At 37.6% G+C, this 13324-nt stretch overlaps 1 protein-coding gene across 2 annotated transcripts in view; it reads right to left on the bottom strand.

Moving 5' to 3' along the window:
- Positions 1-13324, bottom strand: part of JAM3 (junctional adhesion molecule 3) — a 90266-nt gene that overhangs the window by 12647 nt on the left and 64295 nt on the right. For both annotated transcript variants that reach the window (XM_032357435.1, XM_032357436.1), the window contains 2 exons: positions 1386-1451; positions 760-873 (listed from right to left, as the gene is read on the bottom strand). In XM_032357435.1, the coding sequence (XP_032213326.1) occupies positions 760-873; positions 1386-1451 (180 nt within the window). The remainder of the gene's footprint in view (positions 1-759; positions 874-1385; positions 1452-13324) is intronic.

Genomic DNA, 13324 nt, shown 5'->3' with positions numbered 1-13324 from the left:
ATGCTGTCCATTCTTGCATGGCGTTCAGTACTTCCTGCCTGGCCTTGGCATGCCTCACCAGCTGTGTGGAGATATTCCTCTCTCCCTTCCTTAAATCCCACCTGTGATAGAGAACTTGCAGTTTCCTTAAGCCAACCTGCCTTTTGCTTCCACGTCTATATGCAGAGCATTCTTTCTTGCCCAACATCTTCCTCCACCCCACCCATCACCATCTGGCCTGGATAACCAGCTTCACAGCTCAGCCTAGATGCCACTTCTGGGAAGCTTCCCCCACCAGCTGCCCTGCTCCTACTTCATGTGATCAGAGATACTTTATGCTGATGTCTGTTCTAGCAAATGCTTTCTCAATGTAGGAAGCTTGGGACACAGTAGGTGCTCAGCAAATACCTGTCTTATCTCCTTGCTGTTCCCTGTGATCCTTCTGATTAACTCATGCAGCTGGTATCACGAATGGGACCATGATAAGAGGATGGCATAGGACAGCATTCACTCTCATTGCACAATAGGATGGGCTACAGATAGATTTAAATCATAACTAATGAGGTGATACTTGTTGAAGCTGAGTAACAAGGACAGGGAGATTCAATATACTACTCTCATTACTTTTCCATGTTTGAATTTTTCAGAAGTGAAACAAAGAAAACAAAACAAAAAACAAACCAATCCTGGATACAGATGCAGGACCAGTCAGAGGAAAGTCTCTGGGCACAAGTATATGTCTGGGCCCTGCAAACAAAGGAGGGGATTAGAGAATCATACCCTGAATTCTGTTGTCAAAAAACACATATGTGGTTTGGTCATCTTGAATTTTCTTCCACTCAATCCTGGGGTCACTTGTCTGTGAATCCGTAATGATACAAGATAATTCCACACCTAATGAGCCAAAAAAAAGAAGAAGAAGAAGAAGGAGAAGAAGAAGAAGAAGAACTCTTACAGAATGGGAAACAATTTTATGATCACTTGTATATCTGGACCCTGCAAGCTATCTCTAATTTGAAAGAAGTCTTAAATGTACATTTAAAAAATCTATCTTCAAGTTCCAAATGACTCTAAGAAAAGATGAATTTTAGCCAGAAAAATTTTTAAAGGTGATTAGCAAGGCCTTAATACTCTGCTTGTATATAAGGAAGTTCTTTGTTATATATGTACAAAACCAGGGCAGGAATCTGATTCTAGCCAATATAAAACCTGCAGAGTTCCCTGTCAGCCTGCTGAAAAGGGCTTCACTGACACATGTGCACATCAAATGCACTGCTACAGAGCCACCCACCCAAACATCTCTTGGGCACTGTATGGATGTGCTGTGTTTGTCCTGAGTAGGCTGCAAGACTACCAAATGTCCATTAGATGGTGCCCATTCTCTTAGTAGTCTCCCTTGTACTTACTTTCAAATTCCTGTACCACTGGGGTTCGGTTGCTGGATTTGAGATTCACGGCTCCAATCAAGCAACCTGAAGGAAAAAATAAATAAAGTAAAATTAGAGACAATTGAACTCTAAAATAGCAGAGAATCCTCCAATCAAGTTCAGATTTTCCCCTTCTAGGTAGACTACAATCACTAACCACAGAGTATAGAAAAATACTATATTTCAAAACAAAGTCTATTAGATAAAGCAAGTTGACAACTTTCTTTCTTAGACTAACCTCACTGGAATGAACTGAGTGGAAGAGTTCTGAGAACTTAGATCTAGAGCATAACCACCCTGGAGCTAGAGCTCTAAGAATTTCCTTCTTGCTCAGAGCCATTCTTAATCCTGTAAACGTCTTTCAACCAGACCCACCTGGGCCTTGTCTTTCCTGCATCCTGCAGATTCTCTCCTCTCCTCCAAGCTTCCAACACAGCAATGGCACCCTTGGTGGATTTGATATGGCCCAGACTCATGGTCTGGTACGTTCCCCTTCAGGATAGCACAACATTCTCTGGTATAGATATCAACCAGCAAAGAGACCACCTCGCTCTATTAACCATATAACCCAGTGATTCCCATCCATTACAAAGTTTTCACTAGGGGCACCTGGGTGGCTCAGTCAGTTAAATGTCTGACTCTTAATTTCAGCTCAGGTCATGATCTCAGAGTCCTGCGATCAAGTCTCACGTAGGGCTACCCGCTCAGCGGGAGTCTCCCTCCCTCTGTACCTCCCTGCACTGGCTCACGTGCACTGTCTCTCTAAAATAAATAAATAAATAAATAAATAAAATCTTAAAAATTTTTTTTTCACTAGTTTTTGGTAAAATGAGAAAAATATTAACAATTTTCATTAAGCGAAATTGAATGAAGCTACTGATAAAATCAAGACATGCCAACTGTACAGTAATCCCTTTCAAAACTAGCATCTGACTCTCCACATGTTTCAACAAACATTAAAACCAGTTTATCATGGTCTCTAACGTCTTACCTATTTTCTTGGAGAAGATATAGAAGGTACAATGACCACCCACAAAATCTCATTCTTCAGCCACCTGGCCTTTAGGAAAATATGCATTCCCCAAAGAGGGCCTTCATACAAAACCCTCATTAAGGTCTCTGGATCTTAGCTTACTATCCCAGCTAAGGACAAAGTGCAGAAAGACATGTACTCCTGAGTAGCTAACTTCTTGTATATTAGGTGGGATGCATGTCACAACAATCCAGTCTTTCCCTTTTTTAAGTCTTATTTAATGGTTGAGACACATGTGTACAATCCCAGTATACATCTTGATCCTTTGTTTCTTTTTTAGTAAGACTTCATTAATTACTTGACAAACCATAAGTGACTCTTAATCTCACAAAACAAACTGAGGGTTGCTGGGGGGAGGGGGTTTGGGAGAAGGGGGTGGAATTATGGACATTGGGGAGGGTATGTGCTTTGGTGAGTGCTGTGAAGTGTGTAAACCTGGTGATTCACAGACTTGTACCCCTGGGGAAAAAAATATATGTTTATAACAAATAAAAAATTAATTAAAAAAAAAGACTTCATTAATTATAGCAAAAGCCATAAAAATTTACTAACAGGGATGAAAATCAGAAATATAATACATATACCTGAGTTGATATTAATTTCTAGAACACTGACTTCTACAAAAGGTTAGTGAACCAGGACAAGTAAAAATAATTTTATTTTGTATTGATTAACCTGAGCTACTCCTTTTGGGAACCAGAAACATATCCCATGTATGTGCAGCACTTTCTACTTCTCCTTCAATCCAAAAGCTCCCAATGACCATTGAGAAAGATTAATAAATGATGCTTCAAGTATCTACCAAGGCCCCACAGGTTCCTTCTAAGTAAATGACCACAAACAGTTCTTCCAGTGAGATCACTATAATTTAGATGATAAGACACTGAAACTCTAGTTACTAATGACTATGACCAGGAATCACCTTCCAACCCAGAGGCCATCTAAGGGGCCTTTGAGGTAACTCATGAGAGCTTCAAATAACTGGATAATAAACAACTAGACAAACCCAATCTGCCACTTTCCTTTAAGAAGTATGATGCTAAGAGAAATGAAGAATGCACTGGAGAGTTCATAGTCACCAGAGAAACAGAGTGGAAGAAGAGTAGAGGGAAGGATTAACTGACTTATCAAAATGGTGAAAACACTATAGTTGGTAACAAGTGAACTGGAGAACAAAGAGGATATAACAGGAAAGCTACTCTCGTAACTGCGACAATGTCAAATTTTCACGAAGGCCAACCGAGAGACACATTTTTTATAATAAACCCCTACAGTGAAGTAAACTAATGTGCTTCTTACAATCTAAAAGAAGCTAAGGTAACACAGCCTCAGATAATGGAAATGATCACCTCTTTTAATCCCTCTACTCTGCAGCAAAGAGGTGAATGCTCTGTACTCCTTAATGAAGGCTCTGCCAGACCCTCTCCAGCCCAATTACCCTGGATAAGTTTCATAGGCAATCCTGGAATTCTGTGCCAATCCTGAAAGATGGTTTGTCCCAAGAAGATTAAACAACAGAGGACCACTACAAGCAAGTGAAGCTCTAGCCCAGATGAGGATTCACCAGAGCCGGGCCTGAGCTGAGGAGGCCCATGCTGAGAGTCCTATACTTCAGAGTTCTCCTTCTATTCTTAAATAAGCCTTTATTATTATTATTATTATTATTATTATTATTATTAAGCAAGTCTTAAACTTATAAACATTCTACACGCCTCATTTAACCCTCCCCAATAGCCTAGATCCCACTTTAAAATACAGATGACCCTGAACAACACGGGTTTGAGTTGCACAGGTCCACTTACAGGTGGGTTTTTAAGGGTTGACAGCAAAAACCACACAGTATTTATTTACAACTGCCCACCCCAGTCTCTCAGGAGAATCAAAGGTGACTGGCACAGAAGTCACACTTGCTACCCTCTGAGAACACAGGAGGAGAGGCCCGCAGGGAGCCGTCAGCAGCCCCAGGGAAGCCTCAGCACCAGACAGAGCTACAGGTGGCCCATATGCCAACAGGGTGGTTGGTTTGAGCGCCCACAGCTGGCAGACAGGAGCCTGGGCTGAAGAGGAAGAGGAAGAACATGCCCAGAGGGTCCTCTGTGTGCCGGGCTCTGCGCTGCCCGGAGTCCCTCTAGTCCCTCTTCCTTCTGTCTCCAAAGCTGCTGATGGTTATAGCCGGCGGTATACATCCAGGCAGGTGGGTCAACTGTACTGAATTTCCAGGCCGCCCAGCTGCTACCACTACTGAGCAGAGACCACCAACTGTAGAACATCATCCCCCTGGGGCCAGGCCTGCTGCCACCACCCCTTGTCCCAGCCCCTCCTGGAGGATTCATTAAAAATTAAATAGCCATACAGTACTGTAAATGTACTTTCTCTTATGATTTAAAATTTTTCTTTCCCCCAGGCTACTTTATTATAAGAATGCAGGATATAATACATATAAAATATGAGTTTATCGACTGTTTATGTTATAGGTAAGGGTTCTGGTCAACAGTAGGCTATTATTAATAATTAAGTTTCAGAGGAGTCAAAAGTTACAGGATTTTCAACTGTGCGGGGAGGGGGGGAAGCGGCACCTATTTGCCCCATGCTGTCCCAGGGTCAACTGAATAGCAATAACTTGTGTAAAAGAACGGTGCTATGAGGCCTGGAACAAACCTAACTCTTAAAGGTATCGCAAGTAACTCACTGGAACTTGGAGTAACTACCCCTGCTTGAAGGTAAGATTCTGACAGAACCAGATGAGAAATGGGGTCCAGAAGCCAGCCCTGAAGTGGTGACTGCTAAAGTTTAACTGTGCACACACTGAACCCAGTACTATCAGAATACTCATAAAGAGATACCACTTTAGATGGAAAGGGAAGGAGAAAAAGGCAGCAAATCTATGATAGCATCTATCACATGCTCTTGTCCCTATTTCCAATCTTGGCTTATCAGACTCAAGGCTTTTTAGGAGAATCCATTCATTCAGCAATTTTTATTTAGCACCTATTATATGCCAGATACTGGCCTGAACATTACAGACGTGAATAAAACAGATAAAAACCTATGTTCTCATCGAGCTTACATTCTAGTATAAAAGAACAAGTATTATTAGGTTTACTCATCTTTCTATCTTCAATTCTAACACTGAATGATATTTAGTAGGTACTTGGAAAGTGGTTGCTGAATAAATCAAGGTGCATTTTTTTGTATTCTATATTGGATTTCCTTGACTTGAGCTTTCCAAAAAATCATTTGGTTGAATTCAGTTTTCTCACAGGGCTATAATGTGGTCACTCTCTTCTTCATCCTGCCTAGGAATATATTATTGAGTCTTGAACTTAGAACGATCTAAGATACGTATAGTTGTCTCTTTGTATTCAAAACGTCTTAACCAAATTTAAGACTCCCCTCTAGAGGCAGGTGTGGTTAAGTCCTAAGCATATTATGGTTTCAGTATGTAGTTATTAAAATTCAGTAAATCTGGGGCACCTGGGTCGCTCAGTCGGTTAAGCTTCCAGCTCTTGTTTAGGCTTAGGTCATGATCTCAGGGTTGTGGGATCGAGCTCCACGTGCTCAGCGTGGATTCTTCTTATCCCTCTCCCTCTGCTCTGCTCTTTCTCCTGCTCGTTCATGCTCTCTCTCTCTAAAATAAAATCTTTTTCCGGGGGCACCTGGGTGGCTCAGTCGAGAGTCTCCCTCCGGCTCAGGTTGTGGTCCTGGGATTGAGCCCTGCATCGGGGAGCCTGCTTCTCCATTTCTTCCCCCTCTGTGCTCTCTGTCACTCTCTATCACTTTCAGGTAAAGAGAAAGAGAGAGAGAGCACAAGCAGGAGATGAAGAAGCAGACTGCCCATTGATCAGAAGGCCTACTCCAGGGCTCCAACCCAGAACCCTGGGATCATGACCTGAGCCAAAGGCAGGCACTTAATGGACTAAGTCACCTAGATGCCCCTAAAATAAAATATTTTTTAAAAAATTCAGTAAATCTTTCATCCAGTTTCCCTCATTGGTCACATCTTACATAATTATAGCACAATATCAAAATTGGAACACTGACATGTATATGTCTCCACTTTTGTAGAAAAAAAATGTATATGGTTCTATGTCACTTTATCACATGTAAAGATTCCTGTAATCACCACTGCAATTAATATAAAGAACTATTAAAAAAAAAAAGATACAGAACTATTCCACGACACAAAGATCGCCCTCATGCTACCCCTTATAGTCACATCTACCCCCTTAATATCCATTACTCCTAGCAACCACTAATCTGCTCTCCATCTCCATAATTTTGTCACTTAGAGACATATAAAAATATATATATATAAATGGAAATACACTGTAGGTGACCTTCAGAGAATGACTTTTTTCATTCAGCATAATGCCCTTTATATCCATCCAACTTCGGTTTAACTATATATAGTTCATTCCTTTCCATTGCTGAGTAGTATTCCATGGTATGGATGTACCACAGTTTAACTACTAACTCATTAAAAGATAGCTGGGTTGTTCTCAGTTTGTGGCTATTCTGAATAAAGCTGCTGTGAACATGCGTTATAGGTTTTTGTATGAACATGTGTCCTTTCCTCTGGAATAAAGGCCCAAAAGTACATGTGCCCCACTGTATGTTGTTGCATGGTCAGTTTTGTTTTAGATTTTTTTTTTTTAAGAAACTCATAAACTGTTTTCCAGAGTTGGCTGTACCGAAAAATCATTGCTTTCAAAATTCCAATCTTAATTTCGAAACTTCCATGATCAAAGTTTGTTTTGTTTTAATAACAGGGCATTTGGAATCCACTGGATACAGTAAAAAAAAGTGAAGGAACAGTTTTAAGGTATTAATATTTATGATATTTCAAAAAATAGATACTTAAGAACCATTTAAACTTAATTAAAAATGTTATATAAATTTTCCTGAATTCTTTCAGTGAATATATAAGTTAAAAAATCAATTGGCTTAAATGCATTCATGATCAAAGTATGCAGTGAAAACACTTACGTGATCATGAATAATTTGGCAGTGGTCTACATGTTTCTGACATTTCATTGAACATGAAGGTTTTGAGGTTTTGCTTTTGGGCTCTCTAAAAAACCATAGCAGCAGGCAGAGTATCTGCTTTTCCTACCCAACTGATGGTTAGTGAATAGAGAAAATCAGTCAGAGTGACAAAGATTTTCTCTTTATTGACTGTGGTATTTTTATATCAATAAGACATCTGAATTGAATGTGAGACATGGTGTTCCACCCCTTATGTCCTTACTGTGTTTTCTACGTGCAGTCTATGACTGATCCAGTTTTCCCACATTCTCGCCATTACTATTTAAAAATTTTTTTTTTCTTATTCTGTCATACGTAACAAAAAATTCACCATTTTAACCACTGTTACATGTATAATTAATTCAGTGGCATTAAGGACATTCATGATGTTGTACAACAATTGCCACTATCCACTTCCACAACTTGTTCATCATCCTAAACAGAATCTATACCAATTAAACAGTAACTTCCCATTTCCACCAAACTCCAGCCTCCAGTAACCTCCATTCTACCTTCTATGAATTTGCCTATTTCAGGTACCACATATAAGTGGAATCATACAATGTTTGTCCTTTTATGTCTGGCTTATTTCACACTGCATTTTGTTTTCAAGGTATATCTGTGTAATATGTATCAGAATTTCACTCTTTTTTAAGGCTGAATAATATCCTACTGTATATATTTACCACATCTTACACATGCATCATTCATCAACAGATGGGTTGTTTCTACCTTTTGGCTATTGTGAATTATGCTGAACTATAGTGTACAAGTATCTGTTTGAGTCCTGGCTTTTAATTATTTTGGGTACGAACCTAGAAGTTTAATTCCTGGATCATATGGTAATTCTATGTGCAACTTTTGAGGAAATGCTAAATTTCACTGATGTGGCTATACCATTTTATGACCCCATCAGCAATGCCCATGAGATATCCAATTTCTCTATATCCTCACCAACATATGTAATTTTCTGAATTTTGTTTTTTACTCATTGTATCTCATTGTGATTTTGATTTGCATTTCCCTAAGCTAGAAGATGTTGCACATCTTTTCATGTGCTTATTGGTTATTTGTATATCTTCTTTGGAGACACGTTTATTCAAGTCCTTTGCTTTTTTTTAAAAGTAGGTGTTGTTGTTGTTGTTGAGTTGTAGGGGTTCCTTATACATTCTGGATATCAGTTCTTTATTATATATATATGTTTACAAGTGTTTCCTCCCATTCTGTTTTATTCTATTGATAGTGTCCTTTGATTTACAGAAGTTTTTAATTTTTTTTTAATATTTTACTTATTTATTTGACAGTGAGAGAGGGAACACAAGCAAGGAGAGTGAGAGAGGGAGAAGCAGGCTCCCCGTCAAGCAGAGAGCCCAGTGCAGGGCTCAATCCCAGGACCCTGGGATCATAACCTGAGCCAAAGGGAGACACTCAATGACTGAGCTACCCAAAAGCCCCAGAAGTTTTCAATTTTGATGGAGTCCAATATATCTTTTTCTTTTGTTGGCCTGTGCTTTTGGTGTTCTATCCAAGACACCATTGCCAAATCCAATATCAATGTTTTCTTCAAAGAATTTTAGCTTTACATTTATATTTAGGTCTTTCATCCATTTTAAGTCATTGTTGTGTAAGATAAGAGCCCAAATTCATTATATAGAATGTTCATATCTAGTTTTCCCAGCATTATTTTTTGAAAAGACTACTCTTCCTCATTCAATAGTCTTAGCACCCTTGTTGAAAATTATTTGACCAGGTATGCAAGGGTTTATTTCAGGGTGGTCTAATTCTGCTCCATTGGTTCATGTGTCTGCAATTATTCCACTACCACATTGTTTTGATTACTGTAGCTTCATAGTTTGTTTTGCAATCAGGAAATATGAGTCCTCCAACTTTGTTCTTTTTCTACATGACTTCAGCTATTCAGGGCCCCTTGAGATACCATATAAATTTCAGGATGGATTTTTATATTTCAGAAAAGAACACCTTTGGCATTTTGAAATCCCAATCTACACTGAAATGTAGATCCCTTTGAGTACTGTTAACAATATTAAATATTCTAGTCCATAAACCCAGAATTTACTCCATTTATTTATGTCTTCTTTAATTTCAGCAAAGTTTTGCAGTTTTTAGGGTACAAGTCTTTTACTTCCTGGATTAAATTTATTCCTATTTTTTTATTCTTTTTGATGCTATTATAAATGGGACTGTTTTCTTATTTTCCTTTTCTCTATGTTCACTGTTCATTGTTAATATGTCGAAATGCAACTTACTTTTTGTGTGTTGGGAGTTTCTTTTTTTGTTGTTTTCCTTGTTATTAGCTCTGGGCTACCTCCACACTTACATACTTTTCTCCCTTTCTTTCTCTCTTTCTCCATCCCTCTTCCTTCCTTCCTTCCTTCCTTTCTTTCTTTCTTTCTTCTTTTGGTGTAACCTTTAGGGTTTCCTACACATAAGATCATATTATCTATGAATAGAAATAATTTTCTTTCTTTCTTTCTAGTATCATTTTACTCTTTCCTTTCCAATATGAATACTTCTACTTTTTCCTCTGTTGCCTAACTGCTCTGGCTAGAAATTCCAAAAATATGTAGAACAGAAATGGTGAATGTAGGTAGATATCCTTGTCTTGTTCCTGATCTTAGGAGGAAACCAGTCTTTCACCATTACTTATGACATTAGCTGTGAGTTTTTCATATATGGTTTTATTTTTATCATATTGAGTAAGTCCTTTCTACTCCTAATTTATTGAGTCTTTTTATTATGAAAGGGAGTTTAATTTTGTCAAATGCTTTTACTGCATCAACTAAGATGATCATGTGGTTCTTTATTCTATTAATCTGGTTATTACCTTAACTAATTTTCATATGTTAAATAATTCTTGCATTCTGGAAACAAATCTCATTTGTTCAGGGTGTGTAGTTCAGTTTGCTTTTATTTTCTGTAACATTTTTTAATCAATATTAGGAATACTGATCTATAGCTTTCTTTTCTTCTAGTGTCTTTTGCTATTATTCATATCAGGGTAATGAGTTAGAAGGCATTCCCTAAAAAAAAAAAAAAAAAAAAAGAAGAAGGTATTCCCTCTTCAATTTTTCAGTTAAGTTTGACAAAATTAAACGTTAGTCAGAATTCACCGTAAAGTCATCTGGTCAGAGCTTTTCTTTGTTTTTGATTATGGATTCAGTCTCCTTACTGGTTGAAAATCTATTCAGATTTTCCAGTTCTCTCTCTTTTTTTAAAGATAATATTTATTTATTTGACAGAGAGAGAGAAAGAGATAGCGAGAGAGAGCACAAGTGGGGATGAGAGAGTGAAGCAGGCTACCAGCTAAGCAAGGAGCCCATGCGGGGCTCAATCCCAGGACCCTGGGATCATGACCTGGGCTGAACCACCAACTGAGCCACCCAGGCATCTCCAGATTTTCTATTTCTTAACAATTAAGTTTTAGTATTACTTGTTTCTAGCAATTTGTCAATTTGCTGATGTACACTTCTTCACAGTATTTTTTTAAAATTTTTATTAACATATAAAGTATTATTAGCCCCAGGGGTACAGCTCTGTGAATTGCCAGGTTTACATACTTCACAGCACTCACCATAGCACATACCTTCCCCAACGTCCATAACCCAACCACCCTCTCCCTATCCCCCTCCCCCCAGCAACCCTGTTTTGTGAGATTAAGAGTCTCTTATGGTTCGTCTTCCTCCCGATCCCATCTTGTTTCATTTTTCCTTCCCTCCCCCTCAAACCCCCCACTTTGCCTCTCAACTTCCTCATATCAGGGAGATCATATGATAATTGTCTTTCTCTGACTGACTTATTTCGCTCAGCATAATACCCTCTAGTTCCATCCACATCATCACAAATGGCAAGATTTCATTTCTTTTGATGGCTGCATAGTATTCCATTGTGCTTGCATATGTGTGTGTGTGTGTGTGTGTATATACACACACATATCTTCTTTATCCATTCATCTGTTGATGGACATCTAGGTTCTTTCCAATAGTTTGGCTATTTCTTCACAGTATTCTTTCATAATCCCATTTACTTCTATAAAATCAGTAGTTACACCTCCCCTTCTTTTTCTGATTTTAGTAATTCAAACCTTCTTTCTTCCTTAGTCAATCTAGTTAAACTCTGTCAATTTTTTTTCTTTTTCCAAAGAAGAAAATTTTATTTTCATTGATTTTTTTCTATTGTTTTTCTATTTTCTCTCTCTCTCTCTCTCTCTTTTTTTTTTGTTAATTTCTGCTCTAATCTTTTCCATTTCCTTCCTTCTGCTGGTTTGGGGGTTAGTTTATTTTTCTTTTTCCAGTTCCTTATGGCGTAACATTGCTGTTGATTTTAGATCTATCTTTATTGAAATCTTAAGTGTTTTAGCTCTTAGCACTGCTTTCTCTGAATCCTATAAATTTGGTATATTGTGTTTTCACTTGTCTCAAGGTATTTTCTAATTTCCTTTGTAACTTCTTTGACCCATTGGTTAGGAGTGTGTTGACTTCCACATCTGTGAATTTTCTAATTTCTTTCAGTTATTTATTTCTAGTTTCATTCTATTGTGAGTAGAAAAGATACTTTATATGGTTTAATTTTTTTAATTTGGCTTAAAATATGATCAATCCTAAAGAATGTTCTATGTGTACTTGTGAAAAATGTGTATTCTATGTTGCTGAGTGTAGTGTTCTATATTTGTCTTTTAGGTCCAATTGGTTTATAATGTTATTCAAGTCCTGTATTTCCTTATTGACCTTCTATCTTGTTTATCCATTATTGAAAGTGGGCACTAAAATCTCCAATTATTATTGTAGAACAAGTTCTCTCTTTAATCCTGTCAAGTTTGCTTCATATATTAAGGGGCTCAGATGTCTGATGCACACGTTTCTAATTATTATATATTATATTATTATTACTGACATTCTTTGTCTTTTTTAACAGTTTTTGACTTAAAGTCTGCTTTATCTTTTGGTTACTATTTGCATAGAATATCTTTTCCCATCCTTTCAAATCATTGGTGTTTAGATCTAAAGTGAATGTCTTATGGACAGCATGTAGCTGGATTATTTCTTTATCCTTTCTGCCAATCTCTGCCTTTTGCTGAAGAATTTAGTTCCTTACACTTAAAGTAATTAACTAATAATGAACTTATTTCTGCTATTTTACTACTTGCTATCTGTATGTATTATTTTTCTCCCTCATTTCCTCCATGGCCTTTTTTTTTAATGTTTTGGTTTTTGGGAGTGACAAATTATGATTCCCTTCTCATTTTCTTCATTGTAAACTCTATAGATATTTTCCTTGCAGTTATCATAAGGTTTATAACATCCTCAAATTATAACAAATTTGAACTGATACCAACTTAACTTCAACTGTATGAAAAAAATCTACTCTGTCCTTCCCTTTATATTATTATTGACACAAAGTACATCTTTACAGGTTGTATGCCTTGTCAATAAAATATAATTACTTTATGCATTTGTCTTTTAAATTCTGTAGAATTTATATACCACAATTATAAGACTAGTTTTTATATTTGTAATTATCTCTACTGAAGATATATAGATTTTTTTTTAAAGATTTTATTTATTTATTTGACAGGGATCACAAGTAGACAGAGAGGCAGGCAGAGAGAGAGAGAGGGAAGCAGGCTCCCTGCTGAGCAGAGAGCCCGATGCGGGACTCGATCCCAGGACCCTGAGATCATGACCTGAGCTGAAGGCAGCGGCTTAACCCACTGAGCCACCCAGGCACCCATGAAGATATATAGATTTGAGTTACTGTCTAGTGTTCCTTCATTTCAACTTGATGGATTCCCTTTGACATTTTTATATAGAGCAGATAATGAACTCCCTCAGCTTTTCTGAAA

The sequence above is a fragment of the Mustela erminea genome, chromosome 9 (genome assembly GCF_009829155.1).
Source record: "Mustela erminea isolate mMusErm1 chromosome 9, mMusErm1.Pri, whole genome shotgun sequence".
Lineage (NCBI taxonomy): Eukaryota > Metazoa > Chordata > Mammalia > Carnivora > Mustelidae > Mustela > Mustela erminea.
Note: the sequence above shows the minus strand (reverse complement) of the source record. Positions and strands in the feature narration are given on the sequence as shown.